General features: G+C 41.7%; 2 protein-coding genes across 10 annotated transcripts in view; both read left to right on the top strand.

Moving 5' to 3' along the window:
- EP400 (E1A binding protein p400) overlaps positions 1 to 6,264 on the top strand; it is a 111,505-nt gene extending 105,241 nt beyond the window's left edge. For 5 of the 9 annotated variants that reach the window (XM_083150067.1, XM_083150081.1, XM_083150076.1 and 2 more), the window contains 4 exons: positions 1,073 to 1,194; positions 2,108 to 2,278; positions 3,318 to 3,395; positions 3,507 to 6,264. In XM_083150067.1, coding sequence (XP_083006193.1) covers positions 1,073 to 1,194; positions 2,108 to 2,278; positions 3,318 to 3,395; positions 3,507 to 3,779 — 644 coding nt within the window. In that variant the 3' untranslated portion in view covers positions 3,780 to 6,264. The remainder of the gene's footprint in view (positions 1 to 1,072; positions 1,195 to 2,107; positions 2,279 to 3,317; positions 3,396 to 3,506) is intronic. The other 4 variants (XM_083150063.1, XM_083150094.1, XM_083150089.1 and 1 more) reach the window with 2 other exon arrangements.
- A 16,390-nt stretch (positions 6,265 to 22,654) lies between these two features.
- NOC4L (nucleolar complex associated 4 homolog) overlaps positions 22,655 to 25,767 on the top strand; it is a 30,647-nt gene continuing 27,534 nt past the window's right edge. The window contains exons 1-2 of the mRNA XM_083150050.1: positions 22,655 to 22,880; positions 25,317 to 25,437. Of these exons, the coding sequence (XP_083006176.1) occupies positions 22,734 to 22,880; positions 25,317 to 25,437 (268 nt within the window). The 5' untranslated portion in view covers positions 22,655 to 22,733. The remainder of the gene's footprint in view (positions 22,881 to 25,316; positions 25,438 to 25,767) is intronic.

Genomic DNA, 25,767 nt, shown 5'->3' with positions numbered 1-25,767 from the left:
CAGTAAGAGATCAGTTGTGTATCTAGAATGGGTGCAGTGTGCCCGGTACACATGGGTCCTGAGTCCAAGGGGGCAGACACTGCACAGGCTGCACCCATTTGGTAATACTTACCCTTCCGGAGTCCAGCGACAGGAACGCTGCAGAAATCACCAGAAAATTGGCACAGCGGCTATTCTTACTGCAATCTGTGCATGAGCAGTGGAGTCTGAGCGCTCTAGTGCTCAGACTCCACAGCGCAGTGGAGGTTCATGCATGCACAGTAGGGTCTGGACACTAGAACACTGAGAACCTACTGCTCACGGCAGAGAGGAGGGGGGCCTGGCCGAGAAGGCTGCACATGGGCCTCCTCTTCTCTTAAGATGCCCCTGCTTCAGATAGTCTCAAGGGAGTGAAATCTACAAGTGCCGCTTAATAAAAAAAAATCAATGTACACAAATTAGAGGTTACTTATAAGCAAGCCCACTTTAGTTATACAGTATTTTTAAACAATAGAGATTGAAAATCAAAATCTTATTAGATTTTATTTATGTGAGACACATAAAGATCTAGAACACACTAGCTATCCTCTAATCCGCTGTCTAAGCCACAGCTATTGATAAATTCCACCTGTACTATTACATATAAGTAGTAAGCCATCATTGATACCTACAAGTACGACACAAACTCAAGTACATAACACCATAGAAGTATACAGTGATCAACATCTATGCGCCATAATGATCTAGGCTTTTCATGTATATTATGAAGTAAATTGGTCAGTTTTTTTAAAGGCAAATATCTACTTATGGTAGAGCACAGGAGCTGATGTCCTCTTCTCCTGTTGTGACATGCATATTATCTACACTCATAGCAACAGCCTCCTCCATTTTTTTCTTTACATAGTTATGTTAACTGCTCATTGTAATTATGCATCTATGTGAATTTATATACTGTCTGCATTAGTTTGTACTTATGTATCATATCTATTGCCAGATTTGGTTTCCCCTTTAAAGTTGAATTGAGCTACAGGTAAACACAATTGTCCTGTTGGTGCTGCTTCTGCTATTGACCCTTTCCAAATGTGTCCTGCAGGTGGGCAGACTGTGGTCGCACAGCCCTTGAATGTACAGCAGCTTCTGAAACTGAAACAGCAACAGCAAAAAGCTTTGCAGTCTGGGGTATCACCAGGACAGTCCACTGTACAGCAACAGAAGGTAATACACATATCAACTATGTAATACATTACAGTCGTAAGCGTTAAAATGTGCCTTTTGCATTCCATCCACACGCTTACAGAGCAAGTCCAAGAGTCTGTCAGTCACACTCTGTCTAATCATTTAGGGGTTGGTGTATGAAGCAGTTAAAAGAGTAAAGAAGTAGACCAATAGAGAAGGTTCCCATTCCAACCAGTCAGCTTTGAGAGAGCATTTATCGGGTACATTTAGGGTGGATTTGGACCAAAAATCGCCAGGATTGAAGTTTTCCATCCCTGGATTTTGGAATTTGACTGCGTCTGTGCAGTCTAAGGCCGGGAGCATCTGAACACTTGCTCAGAGACTGCTCATCTCATCATGACCTGTTGTGCAGCTGTGCGCAGTGTGACGTGATGTCAGAGGTGTATCCCTGCACACGTCTGCCACCTGCTTCACTACTGCCTGCCTTCCCGCTCAGTATGGCACCCTGCACTACCTGCCCCACTCCCTGGCTGCACCGACCCTTCGGACCACCCAACCATATGTAACATTTTTTCTTTCAAATTGGAATCCCAGGATTGAGCTTTTTTCAGGATTGAAAAATGCCGTAGGATTGGCATGCCTAAATGTGTTCTATAATATGATAGGTAGAAGTTGATTGGTTGCGATTGATAACTTTTCCACTGGTCCACTTCTCCAGTCCTTTTTACTGCTCGGGACATCAACCCCATAGGCAAGCTTTTAACATGTCAACATGTCATTTACTCACAACATTTTATATGTATTAATGTAAAGTAGTGGCTTGAATGATCCACTTAGAACAACAATGTTGATCGTAATATTGCAAACATTAAAATCTGATAAATCAATAAAGGAAATTAGTCTCATGTCCATTGAAAGAAGCATACTGCACTATACCTTTTTTCCTTCTTAGCAAATAACAGCCCAGCAAGTTACCGTCCAGGCCCAACAGCAACAAGCCCAACAGCAGAAGCTGACGTATACCACTCAGCCAGCCATTAAAACCCAGTTCCTGACCACACCTATTTCTCAGGCACAAAAGTCGCCTGGAGCTCAGCAGGTGCAGCCACAGATTCAGGTACAGGTAACTGCTGCCCCCCTGATCACTTTACAGAAGGCATGGGGCTTTTTTCACATTTGCTCACTTTTTAACAATGCTACTAGCTCACTTATTCCAAAATAAGTTTGGCTTCCTGTCAAACTGTGACTGCTAGCATACGGGCATGGGACCAGATTGTGTATTGTTTAAATAGTGATTCTTGCTGAATTAGGCCACAGTTCAATTTCTATTAGAGAAAAATATTGACCTACAGAAAAATCCACCATTGGTGGTGCCACCTCCCTTTTACTCCTGTGGATGAATCCCCGTATGAGTAGGAACTGAAGCCTTAGTATTTGTAAGGCCTGGAGGAATGGAAGCAGAGAATAGGGGTCAGACATTATTCCACCACCTTACTGCTTCATATCATTAAAGTCACATTATGAAAAGTTCCTAGTACAGCAAATTATACAAGATAAGAGCTTATTGTGATTTACACACTGCAACTATATGCGAACGCTGCTATACTCACTTTTGTGTGGTGCAAGTGTGCCTGTGAGTGTGCAGGGTCTAAGACTCCCACTTTTAGCATCTTTAGAAACTAAAATAAAGCTTGGTGCGTCTTTAGATGCAGCCATTGGTTGCATCATGGACACCAGACCCATGCTAGGTACACATTCTCCATTTGAATATGGCCTCCAATGCAACTGATTATGCCTTGAGCCTGCAACATGCCCATAAGCCGGACCATCTCCGTGCCTCCGCTCAGGCACTTTCCAGCCAATGACTAGGAACACCCAATACATTTCCCAGACCTTTCTAAGGCTGCGTCTCATATGCAACTGCAACTTAGACACTTTAGGAAACAATCACTGCTGATTCTGACATGGTCATAGCCATAATCAGACCATTAATGGTTTCTTTGGAAAGAACTTCATTGTGCACTTCCAGGCCTGAACTCCTTCTTAGTGTGTGTGTGTGTACATAGGTAAATCAGTGTGTGGCTGGGTGAAAAGTTGCCGTAAATGGTAGAAGTGAGCCTTTCTTGTTTTTTGACGTTCATAGAAGGCTTGTTTCTTTGAAGGTTGCAAAGCTTCCACAAGTGGTCCAACAGCAGGCAGCAGTGGCCAATATCCAGCAGATGGTACCGGCCTCCCAACAGGTTAGTTTAGGTCATGCTTTGTTTAAAAAAAAATATATGTGACCTTTTCTGTTGCTATAGCTCTAAGTAGGGACTAGTGGCAGTTTTTAATGTAATGATATAATCATACAGGTCCAGTCCCAGACCGTTACACTGACCCAGGCAACAGCAGCAGGCCAACAGGTTCAAGTATTACCAGCTGGTTCAGCAGCTGCCCAAGTGGTCCAGCAGAAACTCCTCCAGCAACAACAGCAGGTTGCAGCAGCAGCTTCACCACAACTCCAAGCTTCATCAAATCAGAGCCCTGCACCAACTTTGGGCACTGCAGATGCCCCAAACCAGCAGGCAAAGCTTCAAGTGAGAGCCTCTACTGTCCGGATCAAAGCTCCAACTAAACCCAGCTGAGGGACAAGGTGAACCGAGCGATAACTCCAGAATGTCCATCTCCAAAAAGAGCTGTTAAACACCCTCATACCAAGCATCAAATGGCTTCTAGGTGTATTGTGTTCATTTAAAAGTGTTTCATTCATCTGAAAAAAAAAATGTTTGTGACATTCTGTATTTGTAAAAAAGGGATATGAAGAAAGGGATATGACCGTCCCGATGCAGCTGCAAAAGACGTCAAATGCTATAATGTAATACAGTTTTCTCAGTTGAAAAGTAAGATGGAGGGACCCGCAGTGTCATTTGGGTCTACTAATGTTTTTCCTTCTTACTTGTACATTTTGCACAAAGCCAGTTAGCCAATTTGGGAAGGATGCTAATGCATAGACTTTAAGAGTTACCCAGCTCTAACATTTTGCAGTTTTTGATTTTATTTTTTATAAGTAGTACTGTCTTGGGTACACTGCTCTGTATTTTTCAATTGGATTTACAAAGGGAAGGTACACAGAGTGGGAGCAGCATGTTTAATGGATAGTTTATGATCTGAAACATCTTCCCCTTCCAACCTCCATGCCAGAGTGTATGTTTACAATGCATCATAAAGTGTTTCCTCTGTAGCTACAGGCTGGCAAGTAAAGGCTTTCAGCAGCTGGTTGTGTTCTGCTCTCATGTAGAAGTATCGCTGTTTCTTCAGTGCTTCTAGGGTTATGCTAAAGTACCAGGGTTGCCATTGTGGTTGGACTGCCCAGACTCCAGTCCCGGGCCAGGTCAGAAAAGTGCACTGGAGTCTATCAAGTGTAGTTTGCCGTAAACAAAGGTCACATTTCCCTTGAAGCAGTGTAGAGATAAAGTAGTGCGGTCAGTGCTGCGGACACTGGCGGTCTGACCAGACATGTCGGGAGTTCAAGAAGAAGGAAGGACCCGGTCGATTTTGTCAGTTCTGATGGCAGCCCTGTACAGTACTGACCAATTACTACATTGGAGCATAGGTTCAACCCTTGGTGAAGCGTTTATGAATTCAGTTACCACCAGCTGCCTAAAGCCAGCTACTTTACCCATTTCTGTAAAGGACAAGCTTGTAGCACAGTACAGGAAACGAGCTGCTGCAATATGATGATGAAGTCGCTTTGAACCCTTTGCTCTTTTTCCTTTGTTTTGCACTTTTTGCTCCCACATTTAGTAAGAGTACTTTAAGAAATAGTATTTTTCCTGCCAAGCTGTGTGTTGTTTTTATGTTTTCATTATAAAACTTGTGCACTTTTGGGAATATCTGAATCTAGCATAGGATCCTTGTGGTTTAATGAGGCAGATGTATTAAGCCTGGAGAAGAGATAAACTGGAGATAAAGGAGAAGGAGATAACGCACCAGCCAATCAGCTGTGTTTAAAATATGACAGTTGGGAGTTGATTGGCTGGTGCGTTATCTCTTTCCAATTTATCTCCAGTTTATCTCTTCGCCAGGCTTAATACATCTGCCCCAATATTACTAAGAAGCTGCTTTGCTGTACAATATTAAGTGTTGTGGTATGTGACATTATCCACTGTCTAGTGAAATATTGGCTAGTGTAGAGTCTGCTCATGTGTCTTTTGTTGTTACTGAACTTAAACCTGTGTAACTGGGAACTCCCAATTCCTTGTGTCTGTACAGTTTACCATCCATAAGGCCTTTTATATGGTGTATGCGTGTTTTGTACAAAAAGCAGCATCAAGCACTTTGTTGAATAGAAGGATACAAATAATTCAGCAACAAAATGCGTTTTCCTAACTGGGCAATTTGCAAACCCACAAACCGGTCCTTGGTTTACATTAGAATCCTTACTATACTGTACATGTCTTATATTTGCACATATTTAACATGTTGTGTAGAAAGTAGGCTTCTGTCTTTGTTAGATTAGAATATTTAAATATAATACGTTAGTTATATGTTGTTTGTAGTTATGTCTCTTTAGGAAGCATCCTATTACATTGGCTTTTGCAGCGGTTGCTAAAGATTGGATGGATTATTTGACCACATACTAAGCACCCGCATTTCCTAATTACTGTGCCACCTTCTGGTCATATGAAATTCTTATATGACAGAGCAGTACGAAATCAATTTTATCAATAGAACAGAGAGGAAACTGAAATGAAATATTGTGTATACTGGATGAGATTTCTCCTATTGTCCTGTTTTAAACATTTTATATGTATGTGCATGAATGTCTGTATACTGTTAATGCTTGTCAGCATTTTTGTTTGCTAAGAAGTGTTCTTCTTTTGTTTTATATAACTATTAATATATATATATGTGTATAATTTAAAACAATATGACCACCCTTCCAATGCTGGATTTGTCTGCATTACATGTTAAGTCCCCTGGCATAAAAAGGGTTAAAGCTTGGTCTCCATGAACCATACTGTGTTCAAAATGTACATATACTATAAAAACACATTTGTACGTGCTGTAGAACCATAGTGAGTGATGCATAGCACATTGCCAGTGTAATAAACAGTTTTTATAAACGTTCTTACTTTGCCTGTGTTTTTACTATAATGATGATGGGTATCATATTTGTCTTTTATGGGACTGCAAGCATTTTATTCACTTCCTGAAAAGCAAGTTGATATTTTGCCCACAGCTCTGTAGTGAGTTTTGCTGGGGCAGGACAAACCTGTCCTGGTAGGTTTGTCCTGCCCCAGCAAATCCCACCACTCAAGGGGTTAATGTCTGACTTATGATGTGTCGGAGTAGCCATTGTCTATGTTTGTGGTGTCTGTGTTTTATTTGTCGGGATATCGATGGTGTTTAAATTGTCTGACATTTATGTTTGTTGATGTTTTCCTTGTGAAAGTTAAGCAGTTGTCTGACAATTCTTTGTCTGTGTTATAATGTTGGTGTAATTCGCGTCTGACTATTGCCGAACGGAGAGTCGTCCAGCACCCTCTCCAGCCTGTCCATCTTCCCAAGACCCCACAGTGGGGCAGAAAGTTCATTAAGTGGGACCAAGTGAGAAAGCAGAAGTGCATGCAGAGAGAAGTGGCAGATGTCTCACTGACACTAATCTATATATATATATATATATATATATATATATATATGTCTAGTGTCCATGTGACTCTGAAACACTGCCATCTCTTGGCAGCAAGTTAAACTACATCTACTAGCTTTCGAAGCTTTTGCTCTGAGCAGGCTTACACTTTTCATTATATTCAACAGGTTTTAAATATTTTTTAGAAAAAACTCGTGGCGCTATTATGACAGGAATTTGCCCGTCCCGGGTATTGGGATACTTCCCTTATCCCTGGTAAACGTGTGTAATCTTGATATTGTACTCGGGAACTAGGCGCTTTCCTCTCGGACGTTAATATAGTTTAATGTATTTATCATCAAGTAAGTAAGAGATTCATATGTGAATATACTCCCCTTCCAGACGGTTTGTTATCTCTTTCTCCAGAAATGGTCACTTGTGTCGCTCCTCAGTCGACATAAAGAGTGGGGAGACAAAACATATACAAGGTCCAATGTGTAGATTTGCTTAAAATTATATTCAAAATGTATTTTCTATGCTGTTTTTTCTAAAGTGAGTTTCCTTAATGCATACCCAACTCACTTGAAAAAACTGCTAAATACTCTTATCTAGGTATCTTTATGGTTTGATGTCTCCGTGAGTATGGGTATGCTACCCAAACCATAAAGATACCTAGATAAGAGTATTTAGCAGTTTTTTTCAAGTGAGTTGGGTACGCATTAAGGAAACTCACTTTAGAAAAAACAGCATAGAAAAGAAATTTTGAATATAATTTTAAGCAAATCTACACATTGGACCTTGTATATGTTTTGTCTCCCCACTCTTTATGTCGACTGAGGAGCGACACAAGTGACCATTTCTGGAGAAAGAGATAACAACGTCTGGAAGGGGAGTATATTCACATACGTATCTCTTACTTACTTGATGATAAATACATTAAACTATATTAAAGTCCGAGAGGAAAGCGCCTAGTTCCCGAGTACAATATCAAGATTACACACTTTTCATTATATGTTTTAAGGTTAGGGGAAAGGGGGAGACAAGTGCACAGGCATGGGAGATCAGAGTTTAATTTTAAGAATGAGTATATTGATCCACATATAGTCGAAGTAGGGTGACAATGCTATCTTATGGGTAGTTGCTGTGGAGGTGCACCCTTGAGCGTGAATGTATCAGATTTAAAGAAGAAGAAAAATACTCTTTTTGTTGGGGCCCACTTTAATGTGAAACAATCTGTTATATTACTAACAGAAGGTTTATATCAGTAATATCAACTGTGGGGATATACACAAATTGGGGCAAATGCGGATGAAGCAGAAGTATAATTTATTGTACTATTATTAAAGTGATAGTGGTCTATGGGTGATTGGGATAGGTCCCAGTATTATTATTAATTTTAAGACTTCACTTTTAATTGATCAAGAATAAAATAGGCATGTACACACACATACATATAAATTACACACAAAACATAGAATATATACAAATATATGTACAAAGTATTGGATGGTATTTATCGGGATAGAATACAGTCCCTATATCCCTGCTAAATGATGCGAGGCAGATATCATAAGCTGCCAGTAGAGTTCTCAGGGAAATGTAACATAGAAACATAGAATTTGACGGCAGATAAGAACTATTTGGCTTATCTAGTCTGCCCCTTTTTTTACCCTTCAGGTAATTTCAACCCTTTTTAATCCTTATTTCTTTGTAAGGATATTCATATGCCTATCCCAAGCATGTTTAAATTGTTCTACTGTCTTAGCCTCTACCACCTCTAATGGGAGGCTATTCCACTTATCCACTACCCTTTCTGTGAAGTAATTTTTTCTAACATTTCTCCTGAACCTACCTCCCTCCAGTTTCAGTGCATGTCCTCGTGTTCTATTACTTATTTTCCTTTGAAGAAAATTTCCCTCCTGTACTATGTTAAAACCCTTGATATATTTGAAGATTTCTATCATGCCCCCCCCTTTCCCTTCTCTGCTCCAAACTATACATGTTAAGATCTTTTAGTCTATCCAGGTAAGTTTTGTGATGTAGGCCATGCACCATTTTAGTTGCCCTTCTTTGTACATTCTCCAATGTATTTATATCCTTCTGAAGATATGGTCTCCCGAACTGGACACAGTATTCCAGATGAGGTCGTACCAATGACCTATAAAGTGGCATTATTACATCTTTCTTTCTGCTACTGATTCCTCTCCCTATGCAACCAAGCATCTGACTAGCCTTCCTCATTGCTTTGCTACATTGCTTTCCTGCCTTTAAGTCACTTGAAATAGTGACTCCTAGATCTCTTTCCTCCTCAGAAGTTTCCATTATAGTACCCTTGATACTATATTGAGCCTTTTGGGTTTTTGAGTCCCAAGTGTATAATTTTGCATTTTTTAGCATTAAACTGTAGTTGCCATGCTCTTGACCAATTCTCAAGTTTACTTAGATCTTCAGTAATTTGATTTACCCCTCCTGGTGTGTCTACTCTGTTGCATATCTTTGTGTCATCTGCAAAAGGGCATACTTTCCCTTCTATAACATTTGCAATGTCACTAACAAAGATATTAAAGAGCACTGGTCCAAGTACAGATCCCTGGGGTACTCCACTGGTAACATATCCCTCCATAGAATGCACTCCATTTACTACAACTGTCTGTTTCCTATCCTGCAACCAGGTTCTTATTCATTTAATTGTTTTATAATCCAATCCCACACTTTCAAGTTTATTTAGTAGCCTGCGATGTGGGACAGTGTCAAATGCCTTACTAAAGTCTAGATATGCCACATCTACAGCCCCCCTTCATCTAGTATTTTGGTCACGGAGTCAAAAAAGTCAATGAGACTTGTTAGGCATGATCTCCCTGCAGTAAAACCATGCTGTTTTGGATCCTGTAAATTGTTAATTTGACATATTCCACTATTCTTTCTTTTAATAGTGTTTCCATTCATTTCCCTACAACTGATGTAAGGCTCACTGGTCTGTAGTTACTTGCTTCTTCTTTGCTTCCACTTTTGCGCAGTTTAACTACATTTGCTCTTCTCCAGTCCTCTGGAACTGCACCTGTATCTAGTGACTGGTTGAATAAATCTGTTAATGGTGCTACCAACACATCTTTTAGTTCTTTTAGTATCCTTGGATGCACTCCGTCTGGCCCCATTGATTTATCCACTTTCAGTCTTGAAAGTTCTGTTAGGACTTTCTCCCTAGTAAATGTAACACTTTATCCAAACAATGTAACCCTAGGAAAAAGTATTAAGTCTGCTAGTACTTTGTATCAAGATAGTATCAAAATGGTCTGCTGGTAGTTATTTGGCAGAAGGTCAGCAGCACAAGCACATATTCGTTTTCTATGGAAAAAAACGTTTTTGTTACAGTATTGGCATCCAATAAAACTAACAGAGAAATTAAGTTCCATAGAGAACTAATATGTGCTTATGCTGCTGACGTTCTATACACTAATGCTCCATGCACACTAATGCCCCACACGCCAATATAGTTAAATATATTGGTGATGGTGCTGCTGGGCAAATGATATAGCGCATACAAACTGTCCGATATCATTTAGTGATGTCGCTGGATCTTCCACAGTGCAGCATGCAGTTGCTGATGATATTGTCAGATTCAGCTGCGTGCATAAAAGACAGAGGGTGTCATTCTAGATGCACAGGAGCCTGCATCCTTAATGATATTGAGTATACACACTAGTTGAGTTTTTTTAAACGTTTTCTAATAACTCAGAAGGGACCTTTAAAGATCTTTTAAAAACGTGTCTAGTGTGTATGAGGCTTAACTTCCCATAGACTACACTAGTACAATTAAGGTATTATAGGTCTAACATAGACCATGTTTATTGTGAGGCAATATAATGTTATTGGGTTTTACCAGCATCTCAGATGAAATTCTTATCTATGTCTACAACATTGTCACACAGGGTTGCCTACCTGAACCTCTCCATGAGAGAGAAAATGCTCTGTTCCTGGACTTCCCTGGTAATGTATCATTGCCATCACCTGTGGTAAAACACCTTTCTTATCAATAACCTAGCTCCCCACAGGTGATGGCAATCATACATTACCAGGGAAGTCCAGGAATAGATCATTTTCTCCCTCATGGAGAGGGTCAGTTAGGCAACCCTGTTGTCACAGAATGTGAAAATATTCACTTTAATCTCCAATGTTTAAGTTACAAAAACCTAACAGTACACACAATCATACACAAAGTTATGATACAGACAGTAAGATTAAATGTAACCATCTACATATGATTTACCCATTAAGCTCCGATCTTTGTTGGAGGGTATGCATACCTCCCAACATGACTCTCTCCAAGAGGGACACAATGCTGTTTCTGGACTTCTCCCTTAATTTATAATTGCCATCACCTGTGTTGAAGCGCCTTTCTTATCAATTAACCTGTGTGAAACAGGTGATGGCAATCATACAATAAGAGTGAAGTCCAGGAACAGAGAATCGTGTCCCTCCTGGAGAGGGTTATGTTGGGAGGTATGGGTATGTGGCCAACAAGGTACCCTGATGCTTGTCTGGTGGTCCTGCCTCCTGGTGGAATCTTTTTGTACTATGTTCTGTACACACTACATCATTTTTTCAAAATATATTGCTCAGAAGGGCCATTAAGAGCGATATCAGTGGTGCTGCTGGTTGGCTTTAGAGTTACATCCTCAATAAGCCTGTCACAGGTCACATTCCAGCTTCCCCTGATTATACCCTGTTACTCTAACTGGGGGTACAACCTTATTTTGCCTGCCCATCTCCTCTCCCTCTTATTACCCATCTTTTTCCACTTCCCTTACATTTTCTTTATCCTAGTTACCAAATACTTTATACAGTAGCTTTGTTGTCCAGGACAATTAGTGCAGATTTCCTCTCATGAGAGTTTTTTTTTATTTTGTTTGGGTCTCCTTATGCTAAATTGTTAATCATTCACACTTGACAATTATCCGACTACTACCATCTGTGACACCATTTCTTCTCCCTTCCCCTTGTATCAATTTGTGTTGTCTTTATTATCTGGGATTTGTAAAATCTGTTGTAAAACTCAGTAAACAGATTTTTTCAAAAATATAAATAAAGGGGTGCTGGTAACAACATTAACACAATTATTTAAGCAGTTGCTAGCTACAGGAGTAATTCCAGAGAACTTGCACATAAGGGCTAATTCAGGCCTGAAAGGCCAACTTTCAGTTAGACGCCGCACCGCTAGAGTGAAATCCCACCTTGCGAATAATGGTGATCACTGTGCATGTGTATGGCTACAAATTTATTTGCAGCCTATCAAATATGTCCAAACACATTGTCACAGGCTCACCATTGAATGATTTTTACCCTGGCCACAAATAATCGCAGGATCAGGGTATAAAACAGTAGACACACCAGGAGGGGTAAAACAAATGATTGATAATCTAGGTAGTCTAGAGGAAGTTATGTAGTTACGTTGATGACGGATGGAATACTGATTGACAGAATCACCTGAAAAAAATGCTAATGGACAATATACAGACATATCCACAACATGGACAAGTAAAACGCAGACAGAAAGAAAACACAGACACAACCACAATGCTGACAGCCAAAATAAGGAAGAAATAATACCGAATACAGTTTTTCAGAATTTTTTTTTTTTTTTTTACAAAAACTGACTTGTTCATACTATAATATCCCAATGGGCTTACAGGGAGAATATAAACTGTGCCCGAAGCATGGCGAGTGCACGTGGTACACTAATAGCATTATGATCATGTTGATATATTGACTAATAGAGAAGTTATGTACTGATTAAGTCATCAAATATGTGTTAAATTCTAACCCCCCCCCCCCCCCCCGGGTATCAAAATGACATTAACTTGAGTACTACCTACACATAGGCATGAAATAAAAATGTGAAAAATAAAAATTATACATGTAATATATATCACTGATGAGGAGAAAAAGCAATAGATTTTTACACTTAATACCCCTGATCCAACATCTGGGGAGTGAAGTTTTTTTTTATAGGTGTTAAATTCACCGTGCAATCCTTCTCTCTGTCAGTGATAAGAGCCCCAATTGTCACTGCATTTGTTTTGCCTGCTGTTTGGACCGTTCTGTAATGAACAATAGTAAGTAAATGGTAATGTGTCACTACCTGGATGATGCAATCAGACTGGTGGTAATTCTTACAGTGGCTATGCCGGGATGGAGGTGTCTGTCCAGGCAGATATGCATACATACCTGTGTCATCCATGAGCATCATAGTTTAAAGCAGGGATGGGGAACCTTTGGACCTCCAGCTGTTGTTGAACTACATATCCCAGCATGCCCTGCAACAGATTTAGCATGGCCAAATAGCAAAACTGTAGCAGGGCATGCTGGGATGTGTAGTCCAACAAAGGCTGGAGGGCCAAATGTTTCCCATCCCTGGTTTAAATTAATAGTATAGTAAGTTTGATCTTAAGGGGCCTATTTATGAGAGAGCATGTCTAGAAATCAATAAGAAGTGATAGCTTATGCCAGTGGTTCCCAAACTGTGTGCCTAGGCTCCCTGGGGTGCCTCAGGACACTTGCAGGGGTGCCTTGGGTTTGTGGACCAGGATCAATTCATATTATTTATGGTCAATGTACCAGGCAAAACCAGTGCTCGTGGCTGCCAATCATAATATATGTTGACAAACAGAAGCAAATCCTGTCCCTCACCAGATAACTGTGACATATAAACACAATTTAATATTTTTTTCCTGAATTTCTCGATAACAAGCATTTGGCCTAGGGGTGCCTTGAAAATATTTTGATGCTCTAGGGCGCCGTGATTCAAAAAAGTTTATGAACCCCTGGCTTATGCTATCACTTTACATTCTGGTTTGTACCATGCACTGGGGCAGATTTATTAAGTCTGGTGAAGAGAGAAAATGGAGATAAATTAGAAGGTGATAATGCTCAAGCCAATCAGCGGGTGCCCGATGACCTCCCGATAGTCAGGATTCTGACGGTCAGTAGACCGATTGTGTTTTTTTTTAAATCTTTTTATTAGATTTTTCTGTCAAACGTACAATAAAGACATTGCAATATACTTTGTAGTATACATAATGATGTTGTCACAATTCCTCCACTCCAATGTCATCAATCTGGATCTATACAGTTGTTATTATATTAACCCTATGGAGTGGGATCTATCAGTCAAAGACATTCACCTGTACCTGCGGTGACTTTCCTAAAACATACATTATATGTGAATTGCACTTAGCAACTTGACGTACAAAGACAAACATATTACAAACACGATATAGGTTAAAAGGGAAGGGAAAGTAGGGTTAGTTTTGAATTTCGGAGTCAGGGGGGGACGAATAGTGGGGTGGAGGGGGGGGTGAGAGCGGGGGGGGGGGGGGGGGGGGGGTGTTAGGACAGGTAAGGAAGACCTGGGCATGAGTCGGTGTATATTTAGATCTTATATATATGTCATTCATGTCATGTGGGCTATCATCCTTAAACATCACTAAGACATCTGTACTTCTAAATTTGTTGATATTAGTAGCTTTGTAGCTTCATCTAAAGTATTGATATATGGTGACCACTTTACATAGAATTTAAAAACACCTTTATGTAAGTCTAACTTTGCATACTTCCGTTCGAAAAATAGTAACTGAGTAACTTTTTGTTTAAGTGTAGACAGTTGAGGTGCGGCCTTTTTCGTCCAGAAGGTTAGAATGCATTTCCTTGCCAGAGTTACAATCAGATACAGTAGCAATAACGTTAGGCCTCTGAGTTTTTCAATGTTCCAGTTCTGAAAGTTAAGTCCCATACATGCCATCGGGTCCGGTTTGAAGTTAGTTGTAAAAATTTCATTAATGAACGAGACCATTTTGCACCAGAATCGTTGCACTTTATGGCAGTCCCACATGCAGTGTGAAAAATCAGCCACTGCCACTCTGCATTTTATACACTGTCCCGTCTCTTCTAATACCATATGGCGACGTTGGTGCGGTGTTATGTATGCACGATGAAGTGTCCGGAAGGCTACTTCTTGTAGGTACGCAGATTTTAAAACTTTCATAGCTTTCTCGTTTGCTTGCATTAGTGTTGCGGTGGTAATTTCAGATTTTAAGTCCATCCTCCATTTATCTCTCAATGTTGCCCAGAGTGGGTCACTGTCAAATCTATTTGTAATAAGTAAATGATATAAACATTTCAATTTGTAAACATTAGTCTCGATATAATAAAATAATGTGTCTATTGAATTTACTTGTGAAAGCGTGATCTTAGAGGGGATCATATTGGTGTGGAGCTTGTATATAGAGACGAAATGTCTCACCTGGAAATACATGAAGAGGTGAGTTCTAGGCAGGTCGTATATTTTTGATAATTCAGCAAAGGAATACATATTCCCACCTGGGTCATACATTTTGTTTGCGGAGTCCAGTCCTTTTTCTTTCCAAATAGTGAAGTGGGTATTAGTAGTCGATGGCAAGAACGAGGGATTGCCCCATAAGGGTATATATCTAGTAACTTTGGGATTTTCACCACAGATCTTATTAATTCGTATCCAAGCTGCAAATGTGTCTTTGAACAATATATGTTGTAAGATCCAAGAGGGGACATCTCGCCTATTAGCCTGTAAGAGTGCCCCTGGTGAGTAGGGAGAGAATACGTCTTGTTCTAGTATATAATTTGTATAGGTGGATCTGTTTAATATCCAATCTCCAATATATCTAAAAGCTATTGCTAGAGTATACATTTGTATATCCGGGTAGTCTATCCCTCCTTTTGCTTTTGGGAGTTTTAATTTATCTTTAGCAATTCTTGGTCTTTTGTTTTTCCATATAAACCTATTAAAAGCTGATTCTAATTTACTAATTTCTGTGTTTCGGATTGTCAATGGGAGCATCTGCATGCGATATAGTAACTTAGGGAACACTATAGATCTGATGATTGCCATCCTACCCAGTAGCGAGATGGGGAGGTCTATCCACGCATCTAGTTTGGTTATCATCTGTGTTATTATAGGTAGAAAGTTGAGTGCATACAGCTGGGAGAGATCATTGCATATGTATACCCCCAAGTATTTGAAATGTGTTTGTGATATTGGGAATGGGATATCTATTGTTTTTAGTATTTCCATATCACAGTGCCCAAGTGGCATCAATTCGGATTTTGTCAGGTTCACCTTAAATCCTGATATTTTCCCAAAGGACTCTATGAGGTGTAAAAGAGCTGGTATGGTGGTTTCTGGCTTGGAAATAAATACCAAGGCATCATCAGCGAATAATGCAATCTTTAGTTCTTCCTTCTTTATTTTTATACCCTGTATCAGTGGAGACGTTCTAATGGCTTCTGCTAATGGCTCGATTACAATTGCAAAAAGGAGTGGGGATAAGGGACACCCCTGCCTGGTTCCTCTTTGCAGCTGAAATGGAGAAGAGATAATACCATTACATGCAATGGTCGACTTTGGGTTTGAGTACAAGGTGCGCACTACATCTATAAATTCCTGAGGGAATCCGAACCTCTCTAGTGTTTTGAACAGATGGGGCCACAGTACCAGGTCAAATGCCTTTTCGGCATCTAAGGCCAAGACCAAGTTATTGACCCCATCTGTTCTGGTATAGGAATGTGATTTTTGGATAGCTGCCAAGACTCTCCTCACATTGGTAGTCGAGTGTCGGCCAGCAATAAATCCCGTCTGATCAGAATTAATTATTTGCGGCATCACGGGTTTTAACCGTTCTGCAATGATTTTCGTGAATACCTTGTACTCAACGTTCAATAAGGAAATGGGACGGTATGATGCAGCTAACTTAAGATCTCGTCCTGCTTTAGGTATCACTTTTATCAGTGCGTCCGAAAAATAATCAGGGAGCTTTCTTTTTTGTATTATAGAGTTGAAGGTGGCTACTAGAGAGTCTACTATATGTGGGGCCATAACTTTAAAGAACTCATTCGAATAGCCATCCGGCCCAGGGGCCTTGGCCAATTTCAGATGGCTGATGGCCCAATTAACTTCATCTTTAGTGATGGGGCTACCAAGGGAGGCTAAGAATTGTTCTGGGACTTGTGGGAGCCTAAGTGTATCCCAGTAGGATGGTAGTGCACTTTGGTCAGAATATTCTCCCTCCTCAGTTCCGCCAGATGCCTGGGTGGAATCCTGGGCCGAGTATAACTCTAAGTAGTATTTCCTCAAGATCTGAGTAATTTCCTGATCTGAGGTCGTTAGGGTATCGTCCTCTTTCAGGAGCGGTAAGACTGATACTCGGGGTTTAGATCCATTCAATAAATTAGTAAGCAACTTCCCCACTTTATTACCATATTTAAAAAACTTTGAATTTATATTAAAAAGATATTTATCTCCCATTAATTGCATATATTCATTAAAACATGTTTGTGCCGATTGATAAGCTTCCCTATTTGAAGATGTAGGGTTTTGTTTATATCTCTGAAACGCATCAGTGAGTCTAGCTTGTAACTCAATGTATTTGCCATTTTGTTTTTTTTTAATTTTGGATACATATGCAATGATCTCCCCTCTCAACACCGTTTTGGCTGTTTGCCAAAATATAATTGGATTATTTTGCGCGTATTCAGCATTCTCAATTTTAAAATTTTTCCAAACCATGGCCAAATGTTCTTTCAACTCTCCCGACTGCGCTAGGTGTGATGGAAATCTCCACATAGGTTTTGTATCAGCAGGGGATTTAAAAGTCAATGTGATATATATTAATCCATGATCTGATAATGTGGGGGGGCAAATAGTTGGTGAAGAGGCAGCCGAGAATAATGGTTCTGCTACCAACACATAGTCGATTCTTGACCAGGTATTATGAGTCAGAGAAAGACACGTAAAATCTTTCTCTGTCGGGTTATGTGCCCTCCACACATCTACCAGATTAAGTTCTTTAGTTAGGTATGGAACTCCTAATTTAGGTAAGGGGGTTATTTTTCTGGGCGGGGGAGATCTGTCTAGTATTTGTGATGTGATTAAATTTAAGTCCCCACATATTATTAGTTTAGCTGGGTCAAAAGTATGTAATTTTGCTAGCAAATTAGTGAAGAAGCTTTTTTTGTACTGAGTCGGGGCATATATGTTACATATGACCAGTTCTCTACCCTCAAGTTTAATATTCAGCAGTAGATATCTCCCTCCTGGATCTGATATTGTTGAGACAACCTGAATATCAATATTCTTTCTTGCCATCGTAATTACTCCACATGACTTAGAATTCAAGCTGGCAGAGCCCAGAACCACCCATCCAAGCATCTGCAGTTTTTTGACCTCCGGGGCCAAAAGGTGAGTCTCCTGCAAACATACAAGCTCCACACCACGCTTTGTCAAGTACATAAGAAGTTTTCTCCTTTTTGCTGGAGTATGAATTCCTCTAATGTTTAACGAACCCAATTTGTATGACATATCTAAAGTTTAGTAGTTTTATAGAGCACCAGCATTTTGCCCGGGGGGGGAAGGGGAATAGGGAGGGATAGGGCAATACATGACGGGAAGAGACAAGACACACATATAACAAAAAACATAAAGAAACAAGACTGTTGAGCAACTACTTTAAGTACTAACTAGAACTTCCGTTTAAGTTGTCTCCTGCTCTATACAAGCATAGGGCAGAAGCAGCTCAAAAATGGCAGAGTAAGAATCAGCATAGCCCCCTCTGCTCACGTCCATCCCATCTATAATAATTTTTCTAATTTATAATTTTTAATTTTTAATATTTTTTTTTTTTTTGTATAATATAGCTATATGTCTGCTTATCATCTTAAACCTCTGTTTACCAACTTTTATAAACTTAATTTCTCATATATTTCGTAGTATAAACTTCAAGCATTTAGAAATATATAACTATCACGGTAAAACATTTCACTCAAATATTTAGAATAGAAAGATACTCAATCCAGAAAAAACTCATTCCAGCAATAGCGTTATTTCTGCTTTTAGTTGCAGTTTGCTATCAGGAATCCGTTAGGCTATTAAAGTGAGTTCCTTTTTCCCTTTCCTTTTCTGGGATCAGTTAGCATCACCCCTCCGATATATCGGCAATGTCTCCCTCCTCTCTCCTTGATGGCATCTTGGTGACATATTTAGTGGCTTCGTCTGGGGATTCAAAGTCTCTAAATGAGGATCCAGAGAAAACTCTCAGTTTTGCTGGATAGATAAGAAAGAATTTTCGGTTTTCCTTAGCCAGGGTTGCACACACTGGGGCAAAGGCCCGTCTGGCTTTTGAGAGCTCTATTGAGAAGTCTTGGAATATCCTCAAGACATGTGATTCCCAAGTAATGGGGTTTTTTTTGCGTGACGCTGACCAGATAGCCTGTCTGTGCAGGAAATTTAACACCTTAAATATGACAACTCTTGGTCTGGATTTTTCCTGTGTGGTTAACGGTCCCAGCCTGTGAACACGCTCCAGCACCATGTCTGCACATTGCTGGTTTACTTGTAGCAATTCCGGCAGCGTGTTTTTAATAAAGAACTCCAACTGAGGTCCTTTTATAGATTCTGGTATTCCTGTTATCCTCAAATTATTCCTGCGTGCTCTATTTTCTGCGTTTTCTAGACCATCTTTCAGGCGTTTTTTGTCTAGCTCCAGAGCTCTTACAGCTCCTTGCAAGGAGTGGATGTCATCTGAATTAGCCCCTATCCGGGACTCTGCATGTGTTATGCGCCCAGTAAGTTTAGCTATTTCATCTGTAATGGCGCTTACTGCTTTTTGTAGCAGTGGTTGCATTGTATTATTTATAGCTGTGGTTATGTCATTATATGACAGAGGTGCCGCATCCATCCCAGCCCTTATTTCTGTGGGGTCTGTTGTGTTTCCCAGAATAGGTTTTTTATGTGCTGGCGTACCTTGCAGGGCGTCTCCGTCAGCAGGCGCCATGTTTTGTTCCCCCTTCCTCTTCTCCTGCCGTTGTGATTGCGGCTGCGGCGGTGATTTGGAGGACATGGTTTGGCCCCGACTTTTGTCCATTGCGTCCTGGACTCTTCTAGGAGACCGGGATCTCGATCTGTTGTCTGCAGACAGGGTTGCCGGTATATGGGATCAGCGTGATCAGCGGAGCTCTGAAGGAGGTTGCTCACTCCTTCATGCCGGAAGCGGAAGTCCAGTAGACCGATTGTTAAAACCCAGTCAGGATCCAGACTTGCAGGGGTTATTCTCCCTTGTGGAGGTCCACGACCTCCATAGAGGGAAAACAGAACCTGTGGTGAGCCACTGAACCTGCAAGTGGCTGCTTTGTGCTACCCCACTGTCTTAGTACAAGCAGTTAGGATTTTGACCGTCGGACCCCAATACCACACCTCTTATCAGCTATGTTTTAAAAATGACAGTTAGGAGTTGATTGACTGGTGCATTACTTTATCTCTTTGCCAGGCTTATTACATCTGCCCCACTTTATGAAAAATCTGTGATGGCCTTTGTCATTTCAGCCTAACAGAGAGGTATTGCAAAATCCTTTTCCATCCCCGGTTTCCGCCAATGGAATAGCTGTTTAACGGTTATAACTCACTGCAGCCAAAGTCCCAAAAGCAACATTTTTGATCTTGTTAAATAAAGAAAACCACAGGAATGACTGCTACGATCTCTAGGGTTCTCAAAGCTGCACTTTATAGAGTTGATGAAATTTTGCAAAAATGTATTCTACTGTGAACATGCAGAAACACATTTTAGTGTTAACTGGACCCCTAAGTGCTCTGAGGCAGGAGTTCAACACAACTGACAGAATGTGATCCCCTGGGGGGTATCTGGATAATAGATTGACACTATACAATCAATGGGAACTAAGTTGACATTGACAAAAGGTTGACACAAGCAAAAGTTGACAAGGCAATGGTTGACATGAAAAGGTCAACATCAGTTTTTTACATATTTTTATTTTGTTGGGTCTTTTTCATGCTTTGCGATACATGTGGAATACAATTGGGAATGATAAAGTGTGCCGAACCCAGCAACTGCAACTGGGAACTGTAGCATAGCTCCCAACATGGCCGACACAATGCTCTGTTTCTGGACTTTCCTCTTCATTTATGATTGTCATCTCCTGTTTTAATCAGGTTAGTGATTAGACTGGACTTCCCTTTTAAAGTAGGATTACCATCCCCTGTGGTGTCTCACCACAGGGGATGGTAATCCTACTTTAAAGGCCCCCATAGGCTATGCGATTTGGTCCCGATTCAGATGGATCGGGCAGTGAAATCGGGCCAAATCGCAGGTATAGACACCCGGTCCGACCCAATGCGCGGTCCCGTGCTAAATCTTATGTGCAGCCGGGCAGGGGACACAGGCGGCGGATGCTGGTGAGGGAGATGGGCAGGGGGAGCCGGAGCAGGGAGCTGTCAATGCTCCGTCCGGTGGAGGGAGCGGGGGGGGGGGGGGCGGGGGACGCTTCTAGTAGCGCAGAGGCAGCGGACGCTGCGGGGGACACAGGCGGCAGTAACGTAGAGGCAGGCAGGGGGAGCCGGGAGCTGTTAGCGCTGGAGAAAAAAAAAAGCCCATACAATGAATGGGCAGACTGTGATTGGCTGAGCGCTCTCTCAGCCAGTCAGCAATTGGCTGAGAGAGCGCTCAGCCAATCACAGGCCGCCCATTCATTGTATGGGCTTTTTTTTTCTCCAGCGCTGACAGCTCCCAGCTCCCCCTGCCTGCCTCTACATTACTGCCGCCTGTGTCCCCCGCAGCGTCCTCTGCCTCTGGGCTACTTGCAGCGCCCCCCCAGCCACCTTGCAGCGTCCTCCACCCGCCACCTGGATGTCCCTTGCCCCCCTGCTCCCTCCACCTTGTAGCTCACCGGGAGTTGCAAATGATACATCCCATGCGATGTATCATTTGCAAAACTTGGCACATCAGTGTCTAATCGTGTGTCCCCCTCCCGGGGAGCTGCAGGGGGAAATCAGGTCCGACTTGTCCTTAGGACAAGTCGGACTAATGTATGGGGGCCTTAAAAGGGAAGTCCAGGAAGAGTACATTGTTGCCCTCCTGGCAGGCATCATGTTGGGAGGTATGCTGTAGTGTGCTGAGCAAGGCAACCTGTTCAAACTATGGCAAACAAAGCGCTACGCTAGTTGGGAGTTCAAGTCAACAGATGTTGTCACAAAATGTGAAAAACTCATGTCAATCTTTTCATGTTGACCTTTTGGTGTCTAACTAGACATTGTTTGATCCCCCCCAACATGACTCTCTTCAGGAGGGACAGAATTAGAGATGGCCATCGTTGACATTACCATCAATGGCAATTCTGCAACTGGCCATCGATAGTGCTAAACTATGCAATGGCTGACCATCAATATTTTTACATATCGATGGTCATCCATTGTGTTTGGTTGATTGGCCTGCGGGCCAATCAAAACACAGGGAGCGGGGCTTCGCGGGTGTCAGGGGGCGGAGCTATGCTCCGTGTCCCGGCACTTTGAAAAAAAAAAAAAGGCATCGATACTGTTCCATCGATGGAGGGAAACCATCTGGATCTCCCCCATCGATGGCAAAAGTATTAGACATCGGCCATGGACCATCGATGATTCTGAATCATCGATGGTCATCCCTAGACAGAATGCTCTGTTTCATCTGAACTTCCCTCTTAATGTATTTGACATCACTTGTGTGGAAACACCTTTCTTACCCATTTAGCTGCTTGGCACAGGTGACGGCAATCATACATTTAGGGAAGTCCAGAAACAGCGCAAAGTGTCCCTCCTGGAGTGGGTCATGTTATAGTTTCCTGCCGCATGCAAACTACTCACAACAATAACGTGCTAGTTACACAGGATGCGACATTGCAGCTATCCAGAAAGCAAGTATCAGCAGAACTTGTGGATGGGGTGAGTGAATTGTCCAAGTACATAGGACTGCAGAGAAGAACGATGGTGCTCATTCAAATATTCAATGCGTGTCTGACATGCGTAGATAAGTATAGCTGAACACGCATGCGCGGTGGGTGCTGCTAGGTAGCAGTAGCACACGTGATGAGGATGGGAACCTAAGGGTACGACAAGATGGCTGCGCGCATGGGAAAACGTGTGAGGCGGCTTCGGTGCAGTGATGGGGACACAGTAAAACAAGAACTAAGCACGAAACTCGGGGATGTGCTGCAGAGCCGGGCAAATGCCAACTCTGTGTTCGATATACTTGAGTATCTGCAGGTAAAATGATAACACGTGTGCATGTGAGCAGAATAAGGCATGTACTATTGGCTAGGGTGTGTAGGCGATCTCGGTCTGTACAGCGTGGTCTATGTTATTAGTAGCATGATAACGTGTTATTCCCACTCCCATCTGCATGTTTAGCCACATACTGTGAAGGGACCAGAAGTTACACACTACAGTGTAGAGGAAATAGCCGATTTCACCCGGCTAATTTTGCTACTCTGAAACTTGGTCTCTTGTACATGTTGTATGTGGCTAATATATGCAGATGGGCATTATACGTAAATTAACTTCACCTAATGCTTATGGGGGACAAAAATTCTGTTTTTACTTTCCTGGAAACAACTAGTTCCCTAATAGTAGTTGGTGCACTGCCAGTTGCTCTGTGAATACTGCAGGTATTCAATGCGGCCGGCGAGGGGGTTAAACAGTAAGGATTGCAGAAAACCAGCGATCTTCACTGTTTAACCCGTTTGCCCTATTTAACGTTCTGGGGAAATCCTCACAGGACGGCGAGGATCCCCCCAAACAGCGAGTCCCGCGGCTAATGCAGCGAACCCGTTGTATTTAGCCGCGAGTCTCGCTGCTTCTAGAGCTGCATACGCCGATTCCCCCTCGCTCAAAAAACGGAGTGAGGGGGAATTGGCGCATGAGGGGGAGGGGGGGGGGGGTGCATTGAATACTGACAGGGTGAGTGGTGACAGTAGGCAGGAAGCCCACTTGCCCACGGCATTGAATACGCCCCTTGAGTAAAAAGGATCTCCCTGCTTCTTGCCAAAGTATTACAATTCTTGCTTTTATTATAATCCGATAACATTTAATAGGCATAAATATCATACATGTGAAATATTGAATGTGCTACGTATATAAGTGTAAAATCTAGAAACACTTACAGACTCCTAATTAGGGATTAAATCTGTAAATCACTGCATTGGAAAATACGACCCAGATTAACCTGTATTAATCACAAAACATCTTGCAGAAAATAGTCTGTCCCTCTGCTTGAATAATTACTTTGCCTGATAATAGGATTCAAAATATATTTAATTTAGTGCTGCCATTTGCGTAACAACTATCATCGGAAGGAAGATTAATAAAAGTAGGCACAACTCATGCATGTCTATTAAAATCAATATGGGGGAGACACAAGTGACTAAAGCACTATAACCAATGCTATATGACACTGAAGTTCGTTATGAAAGCAGTTAACATAGCTAAATCTCACATCTGCAAACATCTGAATTGTACGGTACAGTATTAGGGGTATATTCAATGCTTTTTTAGAGCTGTGACAGTGAGCAGTGTTCAACTGACCCCCCTACACACACCGTTTCCACCTCGCTGGGTTTTTACAGCGAGGTGGAAACGGCACCTGCGGCCTCTAAAACAACGAGGCTCGTACATTAGCCCCGAGCCTTGCTGTTTGGGGGAATCCTTGCCATCCTCTGACAGCAAGGATTCCCCTGGAATGTTGAATAGGGTGAGCGGCCTGCGCGAGGGTCCCTTGTTTTCAGCGATCCCCCGCCAGTATGGGGCTATACCTGCAGCAATTTCTGTGGGGTCCGGGCTGTGCAAAAGAGCTTGCAATTCAGCGAGATCATGCATGTGGTCTGGCCAGGAGGTAAGACACAACACTGGTACTCTATAAGTCCTTGCACAGATCACTGGAGGCGGTTTTCTCTCTGTCAGCTGAGATTTTACATATTGCCATTGCTGGAGGAGAAAAAGAAGGGCTGTAACAACATGATAAATGCCACTAAAGTACATATCGCCAATGGTGCCATGCAGCACCTGTAGTTTTAAAATTGATATTAAGCACATATTAGGCAGACTCCTTTAGTTATAATTGATTTACACACACCCTAGAGTACATATTTGTAGACCTTTAAGTGTTTTATTCGTAGGAGATCATCTACAGTAAACATATTGAGACCAGGTCAGCATAGTGTGTCATACATGATTTTTTTTTTTTTTTTTTTACAGGTAGTTTTTATGTCCAACCAAGGCCAAAATGGGTCTGGATTTTGTATGATCTCCCAGAGTTTGCATGAGGTTTCCTACTATAATCCAAAAACATACTGGTAGTTTAATTGACTTCATATTTAAAAAAAAAATCTGTAAAGCGCAGCATAATATGTCTGCGCTATATAAGGATTGGGTATGGGATACCGGTAGTTAGGATGCCAATGGCTACAATGCTGACACCAGCATCCTGACTACCCTAACCCCAACAGAAAAAAGCAACTAAACTAATCCTAACCATTCCTGGCATACTTATGGGCTTTCCGAGTTGGGATTCCATTGCTGGGCTTCTGACTGCCGGCATCCCGTCAACTACAGCAAGTGTGCTCGCTAAGATAGATTTTTTTTTCCCCTAGGAATTGCGACCTTCTGTGTTACTGAGTTATGTGTTTTTGTCTTTGCTTTGGGTAGTCTGAAAATGAAGATGATGTTCAAGCTGCAATTCAAACATGCTCTGAACTTTTTGAGTCTCTGCTGGAAAAGGGAGAGCTCTATATTGGGGACCTTCCATCCGAAGATGAAAGCCTTCCAGGTAGACATAACCTGCAGTGTAACTTCTTGTATTAGGGAAATAACCCCTTTGTTGTCTAGGTTGACCACATGTGCAATCCACGAGGCAAACAGCAGAGAATTTAGGGCAGTATTCACTCCCAGCCGCTATTTCTGTCTGCGGAAATAGAAACTGCAGCATTGAATAGGAGATGGAGGCTGACAGCATAGAAAGGCAGTTTCCGTTAAAACAGAACCAACTTAAAAGGCAGTGGATTGCCAAATTCACTGACCTTTTTCGACCATCATCGGCCGTTTTCGACAGTCCTTGGACTTTCCAGCACTCGGCTGTCGGAACTTTTCCGACAGTTGA

This window comes from Crinia signifera, chromosome 1, assembly GCF_055691185.1.
Source record: "Crinia signifera chromosome 1, ASM5569118v1, whole genome shotgun sequence".
NCBI lineage: Eukaryota > Metazoa > Chordata > Amphibia > Anura > Myobatrachidae > Crinia > Crinia signifera.
The sequence above is the reverse complement of the archived record's forward strand: the minus strand, read 5'-3'. Positions and strand labels throughout refer to the sequence as shown.